This window comes from Colletotrichum truncatum (genome assembly GCF_014235925.2).
Source record: "Colletotrichum truncatum strain CMES1059 chromosome Unknown Contig_0001, whole genome shotgun sequence".
Lineage (NCBI taxonomy): Eukaryota > Fungi > Ascomycota > Sordariomycetes > Glomerellales > Glomerellaceae > Colletotrichum > Colletotrichum truncatum.
Genome location: NW_027222398.1, coordinates 2,264,170 through 2,278,674, shown reverse-complemented (window position 1 = coordinate 2,278,674; position 14,505 = coordinate 2,264,170). Strand labels below are relative to the sequence as shown.

Here is a 14,505-nt window from a genome sequence, read left to right as displayed (position 1 = left end):
GCAGGGGCGCGGAGCGAAACACTACTGGCTCAGTGGACAAAGGGAAAGACCCCACTCTCTGTCAGCTAAACCACAGCGGTGCTGTAGCGCGGGGTGCTGGGAATCTGGCGTGGGGCCAAATGGAACTGCCCAGATGCAAGACTAGGAGCTTCAGAGCCGATTCCTCGGCTTTCATCTGACAGTCCGCCTTTCTGCCCGACACGTACAACCGTCAATTCCTACTCCAGCCCTTGCGCGGTTGACTTTGCCCGCAGCGCTCTCAGGTCAAACCATCGTTATCGCTTCCCGGCCGCGACTCACTATTTTGATCATACCCGTGTTGCCGGTTGAAGGAGCCTGTTGTTTTGTTCATCCGGGAACTTGACTCTTCTTGCGCTTTTCCCTACTCGCCTATCGCGTCTGGTCTAGACGATCGGGGACGTTTCGCAATGGCGGATAAAGAGGGTGCTTCGTCGGGCCCGGCCAACGTCGGCGATGCGAAGAGCTCTGGACCTGCAGTCGAGAAGAAGCCGCCAGTCGATGCGCTGGAGGATGTTTCGGACCCGGATGAGGATGATTTGGACGACCTGGACGGTGCGTAAGACGACGTTTTCCGGGAGAAAGTACCTGCTAATCGGACCAGATATGCTCGATGACTTCGCAGCAGTGCAGGTGGACTCCAAGAAGCCCGAACCACAAGCTGCGCCCTCAGCCACTGGGCCGGGAAGGCCTGCAGCTGTTGAAGATGTGACAGATGACAAGACCTTGGAGGATATGCTCTCTTCCGACGACTTTGCGAAGCAGCTCCAGGCCGGCATGGCAGACTTAATTGGAGAGTTAGAGAAAAACGTAACTTGGCCTCAATTTATTAATCTAACCCGCATCAGCTAACCGCTTTCAAGCCGGAAATGCAAGCGCAGTTCGATAACGTCTTCAAGCAAATCAGTGCTGCTGCACAGGAATCTGAGCCCCCTCAAACGCAAACATCAGCATCAACTACAACGGCAGCTTCAGCAGCAGCCCCACCCCCGCCATCGTCTTCCACTAGTAAAGCAGCCGCGTCGGACCCCATCGCAGATGGATCGTTCCAAGAGACTATCAGGAAAACCATGGAACGCATGCAAGCATCGGGCGAACAAGCTACTGCAGCTGCAGCAGAATCATCCACAGAAGACTTCCTTGCGGAGATGATGAAGCAACTTGGAGACGGTAATCTTGAAGGAGGAGGCAGTGAGGAGGAATTTTCCAAGATGCTTATGGGCATGATGGAGCAACTCACTAACAAGGACATTCTGTACGAGCCCATGAAGGAGCTGAATGATAAGTTTCCGGAGTGGCTGGAGAAGAACCGCGACAAGACCCCAGCAGAGGACCTGAAACGATATGAGGAGCAGCAAGCCTTGGTTAAAGAGATCGTTGCCAAGTTTGAGGAGAAGACATACTCAGACTCAAATGCGGCGGAAAGAGAATACATTGTTGACAGGATGCAGAAGGTAAGCCTGCCAACACCTTATGGTAGTCGACGCAACTGACATGTCACAGATGCAAGCCGCTGGATCGCCACCTTCAGATCTGGTCGGGGACATGCCATCAGCACAGGAAGCATTTAACGCAGACGAGAGCTGTAATCCGCAATAATTGGAAACCCGCTGCGGAGATCCGGCAGATATATTCCCATCCGACTCGTAACCTGGGGTGACTTTGTGCTCATAAAAGTTAGAGCAATGTGAAATGCAATACGCCATCCGCCTACCACGTTTCAACGCCTAAAGCAAGTTCAATCCTATAGCCTGATCTTCCCAAATTTCACGATGCAAACCCTACCAACCGTCCGGAGCCCCATTCATTAGCGAGCCATGCTTAAGACATGTCCATTTCCTGAGACGAGGCATCCGGTGGATGGTTCTCTTGTGACACTAGACTCAGAAATAGCGCGTCATAATCCTCGTCATCTGAGAGGTTGTAAGGGTCCGGTGGTGCCTGCGCTTCGGAACACTGGCTGTACGACGACAGCAATGCGTCAAGCTCTTCTTGCTCTTCCTGTGCGATTACATCAACCATCATGTCGTCGGCATCGTCGGGCATCTGTGGTACACGGTTTTGTGAAAGAGCTGCGGCATCTTCAATCTCTGCCTCGGAGTATATCGCATCGCTTTCGAGTTGTTTGGCGTAAAATCGCTGTTGTAACTCACGGTCCCATTCTGACTTAAGAATCTGACCGTTTGTTAGCATTATGTATCCATAACGCAACCAAGTTGCATGACGACTTACAGTGCCCTCCATATCCCGCCGTTGGTAGGTCTTGTCATCAGCTCGCTGCCTAACGTTTTGAAGGAAGGCCTTCCTCCGGTTTTCCTGCACATCCTCCCTTCGACGGACTACCGGATTCGGTCTTGTCGGTCGCGACGCGTACTTGAACTTGGGCTGTGGGATAGGCGACGACTGTGTTTGGCGAGGGGCGTTGTCGTTGATAGGAGAAAGTGGTGATGACGCGCGAATTGGCGACGACGAAAGAGGTGACGAGAATACAGGCTTAAAGTCCCATGAAGCCCGGTCGTTGAAGACGGGAACAGGCCCGGCGACAGAAAACATGGTGCTATTTTTGTTTCTTTCGGGAGTCTTAGTTTGTCGCATGGAGCTGGTTAAGAGCAAGGCAATACGTGGGGTTATGGTGCTGAAGTTGGCGTGTTGGTGTTGGTAGGTAGCTTTCCACTGATTGCTCCCCTGCTTAATTGATAATGTATTTGAACGCGACTCGGACGCGATTTACAAGGCATACTAGGGGTCGCGCCACAGGTGTGTGGCTTGTGGTGACACGTGAAATCCACCTAAAGTATCGGAATCGGGCGGTGTGAGTGCACATGCATAGTCGGTCTACTACCTGCTACTACGTAGTCGACATCCTAGCCAGACCCGATCCCGGCGGTTCCCGAGCGGACCCCGAGGCAAGGATCGACCCTGGTTTTGACGAATGAAAACCACACCGCATGGGGGAAAGGCGCCACCGTTCCCCAATGATGCGGCAGGCGCAATGGCAAAGAAAAAAAAAAGTCTCTGGAAATTGACTGACGGCATGGTTTCCGACTAGTTCTGGGCCTTTCGCCGAGCAATTCAATCCCTAGACTGAACAAACAACTCCACTATCGGTAGCGAATGTTGAGTTACATACCGAACAAACTCGCCCTGAGACCCCTCGAAACATAACACACGTCTCGTAGAATGACAGTTGCCGTGGACTGTTTTTGCGATTGTCAGACTATTGGCGGCAGCCGGCCAGCTTCCAGATGAAAGCCTTCTCCGTTTTCTCGCTCCCGTTGCGCCGGCTCACTACTCGACCACCATGGACTTGCTCCAGCTGTCGCGCCGGCCCATTGGTACAACCTAGCAGGACGACCCAGCAGAGGTTCGGCAACACTATTAATCGCGGATTCTCGTCGACATCCTCGAAAGCCTCAGCCGGAAGGGCGCCACCGAAGGGCGGCCGGAGGGGCGGTGTCCTGCTTCTTGCCTCCGGCGGTGGTGCAGCGGCGGCGGGCGTGCTTGCGTTTACGGACGACATTAAGTACGGTTACGATGCAGCAGAGCGTGCTGGCAGAGTCGCCGCTGCTCTTGCTGTTTGCATCAACGAGTATGAGAACCCTTCGGTGGTGGGGAGGCGATTTCTGGAATCGAGTCTGTACTAACGCCAATACAGCTACCGAACGACCCTTAACCAACGAGAAAAGACAGAAGACGCCGAACTACAATCGAAACTACTGAAAGACTGCCATCAACGATGCGCTGACCGGACACTTAAGGTTCTGGAGAAGAATGGTGGCATCTTCATCAAGCTGGGCCAGCACCTGGTATGGGCCCCCTTCCATGGGCAAGATGCCGATCACTGTAGCTAACGCTAGTCCAGAGTGCGATGAACTACCTCCTTCCGCCTGAGTGGACAAATACCTTTATTCCCCTACAAGACAAGTGCCCGGTATCTTCATTCGAGTCGATCGAGCAAATGTTCAGGACAGATACTGGCAATGAACTATGGGACTACTTCTCCGAGTTTTCGAACGAGCCAATTGGTGCCGCCTCCTTGGCACAGGTGCACACTGCGACTGTCAAGGAAACGGGCAAAAAAGTGGCGGTCAAAGTTCAGCATCCCGGTCTCGGCCAGTGGTCTTCTCTCGATCTGGCCCTAACGCGATTCACATTCTCGACACTTAAGCGCTTCTTCCCTGAATACGACCTTGAATGGCTGTCCTCCGAGATGGATGTGTCCTTGCCGAAGGAACTGGACTTCAGAGAGGAGGCACACAACGCCAACCGAACAAAGGAGCATTTCGCTCAGCTTCCGGAGCACCCCCTTGTGATTCCCGACGTTCTATGGGCAAAGCAGCGCATTCTGGTCATGGACCGAGTGTCGGGCCACCGCTTGGATGATCTCGAGTATCTTGATGCCAATGGCATTGACCGGGATGAGGTCTCAGCTTGTCTCGCTCGCATCTTCAATGAGATGATCTTTGGTAACAACGCTCCCCTGCATTGTGATCCTCACGGTGGCAACCTGGCTATTCGCAAAAACGAGTCCCGTCGCGGCCTCCGTGGCGGCCACAACTTCGACATCATTCTCTACGATCACGGCCTCTACCGCGACATCCCGAGGGACCTCCAGCGGTCCTATGCAAAGATGTGGCTCGCCGTCATTGACGGCGACATGAAGCGTATGCGTAAATATGCCAAAGAGGTTGCCAACATCAACGATGACCAATTCCCCCTATTCGCATCTGCCATCACTGGTCGCGACTGGAGCGTTTTGAACAGCGAGGGCTCAGTCCTCCAGACACGCACCCCTGACGAGAAGAAGGAAATGGGCGATGCCCTTCAGGAGGGTCTGCTTGCCGATCTCGTAAAGTTGCTTGGCCAGGTGCCCCGCATCATTCTCCTGATTCTCAAGACCAACGACCTCACGCGCAGTCTCGACGAGAATCTGCACACCCGCCAAGGACCCATTCGCTCCTTTATGATCCTCGCGCGATACTGCACGCGGACGGTGTTTGAGGAGCAGTTGGAAGATTTGAGGCAGCGCGGTTCGCTGTTTTGGCCGCCTAATGCATTCCGGCTGGTCTCGGCTTGGGTTGGTTTCCTGAGAGTCGAGTTCAAGCTCGGGGCGTTTGAACTGTGGCTCAGCGTTAAGAGGGCCTTTGGGCTCAAGGGCGTAGAGTTCTCTGCCCCAGGCATGTGATGTATTTGATACCTGGATATAGACCTATAGACTTGTAATTTAAGTTTTGTTCATACTTTATTTAATTCCTGCTGCTGTTGTTTGCGTTGTGCTGTCCACGAAGCCTAGGATACTTTCCACATCTTTCAACTTTATAGCGTGGGAACTATCGAGTGCCTTACATTACTGGAATTCGCTAATTAACGTTTGGGGAGTTGCAACTGTTGTGGTTTCAGCAAACGAGCAACCTATCATATCCAGATGGAAAAACAATCTCTCGCAATTCCTGCGGAAATCATTCAAATTCACTGGGTAACTATTGTTCCACACTTTGATGTTGGAGATCCTAGGATAGCACACACGCACCTTTGAGGATGTTATCGCATCAGGCAAAGTCGATGACATGCTTCCAACAGAAGATTAAGTGAGTTTTACAGTGATCTCATTGTATGCTTGCGCGCGCCAAGCAGATGGTAGTAACTAAGATACAGTGGCATAACTCATTCATAAACTCGCTCTCTTACTCCGTATCCCAATCAATGGGATGCCGCTTGGGGTATCGAAATGATTCCCATATTAATACAAGACGCCGTCGCTTTACATGTTGTCAAGGCGCTCCTGGGCGGACTGCTTAGCCTCATCGGAGACGTTGGGGTTCTTCAGGGTACTGGGTTGATTGAAAGTCAGCTACTTCGTTTGATGTGATATGGAATCTAATAGTAGACATACGCCTTGAGGCCGCCGGCAACGTTGCCGGGGTTCTTGTTCTCGTTGTCGCTGGCCTTGGGGACATCGCCGCCGTTGAACTCGTTCTCGAGGACGGCCTTTGAGTTCTTCTTGGACTCCTCAGAAGTGTTGGGGTTGTTAAGGTTAGCCTTGTGGCCGCCGGCGATCTGAGCTTCAGTGGGCATTTTGGTGGTTGGTTTGGGGGTTGTTTGGTTTTGAAAAAAGTGGTTGAAAGAGCTTTGGAGCTGTGAAGTTGTTGATGAGGCTTGATTGTTTGTTGTGATGTTGATGAGAATGAAAAGGTTGAATGAAGCTGGAGGGTTGGCCCCTTCTTATACAATTCTCAAGGCACCAGAATCTGAACATGTCCTTGTCAAGCGGACCTTGATGATTGCTCAGTTCCAAGTTGAAGCCACGCCTCCACTTGGACCGCAGCAGTATCATCAGAGCCGAGGAGGTCAAAGGGGCTTCGATGTAGTCGATGGCATCATTGATTCTATCGATCTCCTACAGCATGCCACTTTCACGTCCATTTCTCTCACGGGGGTACCCAGCAAACAATCTGTCAGATAGCCAAGCTAAACATGCAACCGGCAAAGGACCCTCCCCTGCCGGGATCCAACTACTGGGGCCAATGCCCAAGGGGTCTAACCGTGGTGCACTTACTTTTTCCAGCATATTTCACTCGATTGTGACTGTAAGGCAGGATGGCCTTCGCAAAGTCATGACGTCTCCGGGGTCGATGAAAGAAGAGCCGACCCTCAATCGAGATGGCGGGTCAAGTTAAGTCGATACACCGGCGTCTTGCGTTTCTTATTCCTCGACACCGCCGCTACGCTTACATGACCATACATTGTTCCAAGCTTGAACCGGCATTACCGTAAGGGGGAAAAGTGGTTAGAGGGGTGAAAATGTGGGGGAATTAGGTTGATCGGAAGCTCGAGCTACAGTCAAAGTTAAGCCTCATGCGGCGGCGTGGTTAAGGTCATGGTGGTCTCAGTTAAGGGTACCGCCCTGCCGGCACTACAGATCATATGGTGCTACACCTGCCATCTAACGGGTAGGGGAGCGAACACTAGGGATACTCAGGCCAGGCACGCCTGAGAGTAGCTTTTCCCCTTGCTTCTCGATCGATTAGGTGGGATCAGATGAGATCGATCAAAATGGCGGAAAGAGGAGGTAAGAAGAAGCTCGGTGACCAATAACAGGGGCGTGTGCGCGGCTTGAAGCTGCTAATGCACAAGATCAAGCTGCTATGCCATACGTCGGCCCTATTCTCGCTGCTATTACTGGCTAATTCCAGAGGGGCCCAGGAAGCTTGGTTTCGGCGTTTAATCGAGCTCCGTCTGACTGGTGCTGCATTGATGGAGTTTGCCGTCATTGTGGTGGTGATCGGCGCACGTCGGGCAGAATAAGAAACGTAGGACCGATATTTGACGTAGTGCACCTGGAGCAATTGCTCCTGGCCGGATGCCTTACTAGGAACGATTCAGTGAGAGTCAATTCATTCATAGCTTTATTAGAATACTCGATTGAATAATTGGAAAATTTTATTGCTCCCATAACTACTAACTTGTTATTAACAACTTGTCTAGATAGAGAACAGTGGAATTGCACACTCTTGGGAGAGAAGCCGACCTACAAGAACAAACTCTCCTCAGAATGCCTTCAGCCCAGAAGATGCATTATTCCACATCGGAATCTAAAATTGGCATCTTTCGGGAGTCGTAATGTCCCGTAAAGACCGCAATTGGCTAAAGCAAAGATCAAAGACCTAGCTCTCGGAATCGCGGGGTCGAAATCAAACGGGCAGGCAGTGTTTTACTGCCAATTCCCAGCAGATCCCCCAAAGATCGAGCACTTAATGGCGGACTTGGCGGTCCTGTAACCACGGCATGTCGTTGAGGCGGCTCATTTAGGTTGTTCGCCCCACCAGCTCGGGGCGGGAGAAAAGGGTGATGATTCATCGCCTCGGAAAGTCATGATGTCAACAACCCGATGCCGCAAGACAAACACTAGATCTGGCGGGAAGGAAAGCACAGACTCCCTGCGGCTGGAACTCTATCCCCTGGGAATGCAACATATGTCTGTGGTAATTGATCTTTGAAGGGGAGAGGACTGAGTCTAACCGGTGAAAATGGGAGGGTCGAGTGGAATAGATAATGAGGACTTCCCGGCGGGACTTTTCAAGTTCATCCCACTTTCTTTCCATATTTTTGACGACCGACTGGCATTCGCTATGTACCTGTGTATTGCCCATAGGAGCAATTGGTCCTCAGTTGCCGCTTGTCAACGCACTAGCGTTTCCAGCTAATTAGCCCCCAAACGGATGCACCCCCAGGTTTGCATCAGCACAAACCGCTTGGATGGCTCTTGTATGCCGATTGAAAGGTACGAGTGTCACCTCAACTGCCGATGTAAACAAAATCTCAAAAGGAGCAACCTCCCTTCTGAATCCGGCCCGCTGTTCAGCCGCAGCAGATGTCAGGGCTACGCATCTCGTATCAGGAAGCGCGAACCCTGTGTGAATAGAAAGTATGGAAATCGTGGATAACAAAGGTGTAACGCAAGCACGCTCTCGGCTATGCGGCTCGCGATTGGAACCAGGTGCATCGTCCCATAAACCCCTGTAGGTTCTGATATCGCTCCGAAAGGATTGAGAAGCCTGTCCAGCCGCCAGTCACAGTAGCTTCTTTAAAGGCCCGCCAACTCGGCGCCTGTTTCGTCTTGATCGGCCTTCTGGGTTGCGACTGGCTGGGAGGGGGGAGAAAATTCCTCATGCAAGCCACTGGGCCTGCGTCCAACTCGCATTCGCAAAACCGCTTATCGTCCGACTAATGCAGACGAAGTGGTCCAAAGGATACGAAGCTGGCTAGACTTATTTCTCGGGATATTCGGGTTTATGAGATCAAATAGCGCTGTTATACAATATGAGTTGCGAGAGGCCTCTTGTAAAATGTGGTGAGCCCCTATTTGCGGAAAAAGGAAAATGCATCTTTCAGGTGAACCGACAAAGTAGTGAAGAAAACAAAACCCTCCGCGCTACGATGACGGCATCGTGCCGGCGTGGAAGCGGTGTGGTGTAGTCAGCCGCTCGGCTACGTCCGCCGTCAAGATCCCTGCGACTCAACCCCACAAAGAGTCCGCAGTCCAATCACACCCTTGGCGGCGGCTGTCAGGGGCAGCACCCACCAGCCGCGTGGCTGTGCTGGCTCCGCCCCTTGTCCCTCCCACGCACCTCCACGATCCGACTTCACTCCATCACCACCATCACAATCCGGTATTCCGGCACGGCGGATTTGCGTGAAAACAAATACTATCAAAACTCACAATCTTTACAGCCCTGTCGCTGAGACCGTTTCAGCTCGTACAACCCCATCTGCTGAGCAAGGCTGGCAGGCTGAAGGCAAAAAAAAATGACATCACCGTCAGACGTGGAGTCTAGACCGGCGGCCATCAACTACGTCGCTGGCTTCTTGCTCGTTGGCCTCGCGTGGGGTTTCACGACGCCCTTCATCCGCCGCGCTGCCAAGGATCACAACCCGCCACCGCACCCGATACTCGAGACTGAGGCTGTCAAGCAGAGTTGGATCAAGAGCCGTGTCTACGGGGCCTTCTTTGGCGTTGTCGATTTGCTGCGGAACCCTCGGTATGCCGCGCCGCTGCTAATTAACTTGACGGGGAGCGTATGGTTCTTTTTGCTCATTGGCCAGGCCGGTGAGTGGTTTTTTTATTAGTTATTTTTTTTCTTCCCCCGTTTTCCGGGTTGAGGAAAGAAAGGGGTAGTGGAGTACTAACAGGACTTGAAGAACTGAGTTTGACGGTGCCCATCGTCAACACTTTGGCCTTCCTATTTACTGTGATTGGCGAATGGTGGGTTGAGAAAAAAGTCATTAGTCGGGGTGAGTCCCAGTTCCATGGCTCCAGAGTACGTGATTGGCCGCCTATTAACCTGCACAGATACCATGCTCGGAATGGTGTTGTCTCTTTCTGGGATAGCGTTATGCGTGCACAGCAAGACTAGATATTGATATCATGTCTATAGGCTAGCGAGATGTCCATCTGGGGCACATGGCTAAGTATTGTGCACATTTTTTAGGCTGGATCGTTGCCGTGTGGCCATGTCTCGGGCATCTGCGTGGGGAATGTTTGAAGGTATTGGGGGCCATATCATAAAATTGCTGAAATATAGATATTTTCTGATAGAAGCGAATGATCTTTCTGCGCCGGGCAGGAACCGTACTCCAATCATTCTCTCGCTCATGTCTCGTCCGTCGTTTCCATCATTTCCGTTTCTGTTGTCCATGTCTAACATGAACCAGAATTCCCCAAGGCCAAGCGCATCCAGTCGCCTGCCAGGAAAAAACAAAAGAAAATTCTAGGTATACTTCGAATCAAAAGAAAGACCTGAAAATCAAATAAATCGCTTCCTTCATGTGTGATATCCTCCATACGCCGTTTATACAAATGCTCCTGGATGCTAGTAGAAATGATGAAACTTGCATAATCTCGTCAAAAACATCCCTCTTCGTCGATCGAGTAAATCGTGTCTAAGGCTGTCGTGCGCGAAGCCAGCGCTGCACGCTTCGTAGACTGGGGTCTTCGGCCGTCCAGCGACCCATTGAGCGATCCGATGCCTGCAGCTCGCTGTAGATAGTTTCGTCGGTGATCATTGTGAGCTCCTGTAGTCTCTCTATTAGCTGTGCCTTACCCCTAAGTAACGAGGCTCGGGTTGGGACTCACAACTCTCAACTGCTGATCACAAGCCCGCAAATGCGATTGGTTCCTCGAGCTCGGACTTCCGCCCTGCAGAACACTGTCCCGGTTTTCCACCCACCGCTGCGCCGCAGCTTGTCGTAGGTAGATCTTCTGACACTCATGCCGTCTGGCGAATGAATCAAGTAAAACCCTGGGAAAACAGTAAGATTCGACGCAAATATATAGGTAAAAACCAAGAAACTGACTGCTTCAGCTCCGCCTTCTCCTGCTCCAGCGGCCCGCCGCTTACTTGCGGCACGCTGGTGTCGGCCGCGCAATTGAGAATGTGTTGCCCATCGAGAGCGCATTGGCGCAAGGCCGCCCAGCCCTCGGTGTAGTAGTCGTTCATGTTTGTAGGGTCCGTTGGCGCTGCTGCAATGTAATACTGCAAAGTTCGGAAGTCTGAGAGGACCTCTCCGACTCTCATAGCTCTGTGTTCATTCACTAGGAAAGGTCAGGCCCGCTGCCATTGAGCACCCCCAGTACGCAGGGAAATGTCCCAGGCGCCTTTGGCTGTAAACCTACATCCATCCATTATTGCGAACAAAGTTTTTTTGCGCGCGTGTGTATGTGTAGAATTGTGTGTAGTGATTGGTTGTTGGGTAAGTATCTTGCAAAGTCTGGTGATTAAGAGCAACTGAAGGGGAGGAAAAGTGGCCAACAAAAGGATATTATTGTAATAAGAAATCAAGGGCCAGACCGGAGAACGAGAGGCTTGCTGTCGTCAAAGGTGATGAGCCTGCTGTCTACTGTAGTCTCATGAACGTTCAACTAGACGCCACACCTTCGGCCTTTTGTACGTTCTCGACGGCCTCCGAAGCAAAGGAGGGAGAGAGTGAATCACGAAAATTTCGGATTAGAGTCCGAGTCAATGGGCCAAGAAGGCATGCTCCGTCACCAACTGCAATCTCTCATGCTCTGTGGACTCCAGCCTGGATAGTTCCCGGGCGGAGAACGAGCCCCATAGGGCATGCATGAGCTCATTCAACATGTTTGGCCAATGGTTCTTGCGTCCTTCATCAAACGGGCCTTTGGCCCCCAGTTCGCTGATAGTTCAAGCAGGCGAATCGGGAAAAATACGACAGGGTCCTGACAGTTGGGATGGCTTTGCAAGGCCTAGCTAGACTGACCCCGGCCGAGCTGGTGGCGCGCGTGGTCGCCTTGGTTCCCGGCGCGAAAGATGGTGTAGTCGCAGCTATTACAGAGACACTTACCCTAAGCTCTCTCGGGAGGCCTGGCGATGATGTAACTCGCATGCTCGATTGCTGCAGGGTCGAAGGTCTAGGCTGCTGCACATGCATGGGCATCATGTTGATTTGTTGCCAGGGGACACCTCAAGCCAAGGGGTTGGATAGAATTGGCTTGGGCCTCAGTCCCCCCAACAGACCCTGAGGAGGGCTGCGAGGGATGTGAGACTAAGACCGAGGGTGTGGAGTGTGAGGCTCGTGATGGTGGGAAAAGGAAAAGGACTCGCTGCCCCCCCCTAGACCCTGCTGGGGGGACGGCGGAGAAAAGATAGGATGACGAAAAAAACTGTCAAGAGCCTCTCAGAGTACACAGGTCTGGCCAGCCCAAATGGTGCAGTTCCACGTCGTTTCCCCCGGGCTGGTGACAGGGATGAAGAATAAGGTAAAGTCGGTGGGTCTTCAGCTGACTCCACACCATCCTTGGCGACCGGATCGGGAAGCGGGCTGGAGTTTTTGGATGCAGTGAGAATCCACTCTTCTGTGGCTTAACTGGGGCTGCGGCCAATAAACAGTGCTATTCTTGACGTTCGAACACATTTGGCACGTTTTATTCAGCTGAACTACCATGGCCGAACCGTCCACCCGCATTAGAGTCATATCGCTCCCTTGTCACTGCTGCCCATTGTGACTTAGCAGAAGGCAGACTCGAGAATTCTCCTTGTGGGACCCCGATTGCTGTGAATGAAGACTGGATGATAGTCTCAAAGGCTGATTCATCCAGCTGTGTCTAAGATGCCATTCCCGCCTTTCATTCGCTCTCGGAGCTTTGGCCTCATAAGGCCGTTCATGTATGCCGCCAGTGGGGGCCACGAACGTTGAAAAGGAGACTTTAGAACCAACGTGTCCATTACATTGCAGCAGTTTGCCGTGTCAGTTCAGCCTTCTCGTGGCCTTGGTGGCTTGACCTCCACATGCCCTCTCTCCGTTCCCTGCTTTTCTCAACAACGTTGACCGTAATGCCAATCGTCGCCCTGTGAAAACGTCGTGCCGGACCGTCTCACTTTCGGGGAAATTCACTGCCCGCACCCCGGAACTACTCAACGATACAGATAACTCCATCAAACGGAAGTCTCGCCGGGTAATTTCTGTCTTGCATCTCCCTGATATGCGGCATCCGAGACAACCAACGTCAGCTCTCTCCCCGCTGGCCTCTGTCAAGCCACAGACGCGATTTGCTCACGGCTGCGGTTGGTCAGCATTCAGCCGAAGGCATAAGGCTATCAAACTCGTCTAGACTTGAGCATCATTGGGATGATCATACCAACGTCTTCTGAATGTCTTGATCTATATCATTTGGTAGGCTGGCTAGTAGTACAATCGTGTGCGGGGATCTGGGTTTGTGAGACTACCAACTCGATTTCTCATCTGTATACCCCGCGGAGGTCATATGTGATCTGGTCTACGGGCGAATCCACTTCGCCAGGAGACTCGTCATCGGACACACCGACCGCATCCAGCTTCCACCAGCCGGGTTTTGTCTCTTTCTCCTTAATCCTTCTCCGCAATCGCTTGTAACCGCTCGTCGATCTCATCCTCAGTCAGTGTACGGAAACCGGGGTCCGTACCCTCCTTGCCATCCGCGCGGGGGCCTCCCACAATACCGATCTCGATCTCACCCTTCTTGAAGTCCATGCTGAGAACGGTACTGAGCGTCGTAATGGCAAGCTCGACAACTTCTGTCCAGTCGCCGGGGGCGTGATCCTTGTTACGCAGCTTCTTCTCGAGGTGGTTGAGTGCCTCCTGCTGCTTAGGGCCAGCAGCGGTGCCCTTGTAGCCAATGTAGTATCCGGCAGGATCGCACTTGAACAGCTGAGGTCCAAACTCCGAGTCCAATGAGATCAGCGTCGTCGCAACACCGTACGGGCGCATGTAAGCCTGATTTCTGGTTAGTCGCCATAATCGCATCATACTAATCTTGGCTTTACTCACTCTTTGTGTGTAGACCTGGCTGATGTTGGCCAGTCTCTTGGCCAAGGCATCAGCGGGCATCTCGTAGCCGTACTTGTACCGGAACTCTGCAGCCTCACCCTGAGCACGCTGAGAGAAGGCACGGGCATCGGCAATGGAGCCCGTCATCACGCAGCCAACAGAAGGAGAGATCTGGAAGATGTGGGAGACGGAGGCGGGGTCGATGAGCTTATCCTTATCATGGGGTCAGTCCCTCATCCATCGTTTGCAACGTCATTCGTGGCTTCAACGTACAGGCACCTTCTTTTGAGACAGGACGACGGCGCAGTCCTTGCCTCTGACACCTATCGACATGATGTTGGCAGCTGTGATTGCCTTAAAGGCATATTCTGATCGGCATCGTTTCGTCAGCTCGGTTGGTTCAGGTCAAGGTGTCGCAGGCCCCGCTCGATGGCATCACCGCAGGGAGGGGCAATCGGTAGGCTGGTGGGCAAAGGTAAGTACATACCGACTTGGTACAATCTTCCCTGCTCGGAGAAGATTGTAATGTGTCGGTCATAAGCTGAGCCACCTGTTTGGAGAAAGTCATATTAGCCAGGTTGAACGGTCACAGGGTCAAGACGACCTGGGGTAGCGGTGGTGATGGAAGTACGCACCCGACATCTTGGCGGTGTTTCTGTGTTG

The 14,505-nt window shown here is 52.4% G+C and overlaps 7 protein-coding genes across 7 annotated transcripts; 3 read left to right on the top strand and 4 right to left on the bottom strand.

Moving 5' to 3' along the window:
- Nucleotides 1–428: 428 nt before the first annotated feature.
- CTRU02_200562 (pex19 family protein) lies at nucleotides 429–1,617 on the top strand (the record flags this gene model as incomplete). Its single annotated transcript, XM_070203711.1, has 4 exons — nucleotides 429–573; nucleotides 623–828; nucleotides 882–1,472; nucleotides 1,522–1,617. The coding sequence occupies 4 exons, from the start codon at nucleotides 429–431 to the stop codon at nucleotides 1,615–1,617; spliced, it is 1,038 nt and encodes a 345-aa protein (XP_070062293.1).
- Nucleotides 1,618–1,839: 222 nt separating this feature from the next.
- CTRU02_200561 (uncharacterized protein) lies at nucleotides 1,840–2,613 on the bottom strand (the record flags this gene model as incomplete). The annotated part of the gene is made up of 2 exons (XM_036718571.1): nucleotides 1,840–2,193; nucleotides 2,251–2,613. The coding sequence occupies 2 exons, from the start codon at nucleotides 2,611–2,613 to the stop codon at nucleotides 1,840–1,842; spliced, it is 717 nt and encodes a 238-aa protein (XP_036589570.1).
- A 650-nt stretch (nucleotides 2,614–3,263) lies between these two features.
- Nucleotides 3,264–5,203, top strand: CTRU02_200560 (ubiquinone biosynthesis; the record flags this gene model as incomplete). Its single annotated transcript, XM_070203710.1, has 3 exons — nucleotides 3,264–3,626; nucleotides 3,678–3,824; nucleotides 3,881–5,203. 3 exons carry the CDS (start codon nucleotides 3,264–3,266, stop codon nucleotides 5,201–5,203), a joined length of 1,833 nt encoding a protein of 610 aa, XP_070062292.1.
- Nucleotides 5,204–5,779: 576 nt separating this feature from the next.
- On the bottom strand, nucleotides 5,780–6,192 carry CTRU02_200559 (conidiation-specific protein 6; the record flags this gene model as incomplete). Its single annotated transcript, XM_036718568.2, has 2 exons — nucleotides 5,780–5,849; nucleotides 5,912–6,192. Coding segments are annotated over 2 exons (351 nt in total), but the record flags the coding sequence as incomplete, so codon positions are not given.
- Nucleotides 6,193–9,324: 3,132 nt separating this feature from the next.
- Nucleotides 9,325–9,939, top strand: CTRU02_200558 (uncharacterized protein; the record flags this gene model as incomplete). The annotated part of the gene is made up of 3 exons (XM_036718567.1): nucleotides 9,325–9,625; nucleotides 9,718–9,810; nucleotides 9,869–9,939. 3 exons carry the CDS (start codon nucleotides 9,325–9,327, stop codon nucleotides 9,937–9,939), a joined length of 465 nt encoding a protein of 154 aa, XP_036589567.1.
- Nucleotides 9,940–10,458: 519 nt separating this feature from the next.
- Nucleotides 10,459–11,201, bottom strand: CTRU02_200557 (uncharacterized protein; the record flags this gene model as incomplete). Its single annotated transcript, XM_036718566.1, has 4 exons — nucleotides 10,459–10,590; nucleotides 10,652–10,817; nucleotides 10,873–11,110; nucleotides 11,192–11,201. The coding sequence occupies 4 exons, from the start codon at nucleotides 11,199–11,201 to the stop codon at nucleotides 10,459–10,461; spliced, it is 546 nt and encodes a 181-aa protein (XP_036589566.1).
- Nucleotides 11,202–13,401: 2,200 nt separating this feature from the next.
- On the bottom strand, nucleotides 13,402–14,484 carry CTRU02_200556 (proteasome subunit alpha type 6; the record flags this gene model as incomplete). The annotated part of the gene is made up of 5 exons (XM_036718565.1): nucleotides 13,402–13,788; nucleotides 13,843–14,055; nucleotides 14,116–14,210; nucleotides 14,330–14,392; nucleotides 14,478–14,484. 5 exons carry the CDS (start codon nucleotides 14,482–14,484, stop codon nucleotides 13,402–13,404), a joined length of 765 nt encoding a protein of 254 aa, XP_036589565.1.
- Nucleotides 14,485–14,505: the final 21 nt, after the last annotated feature.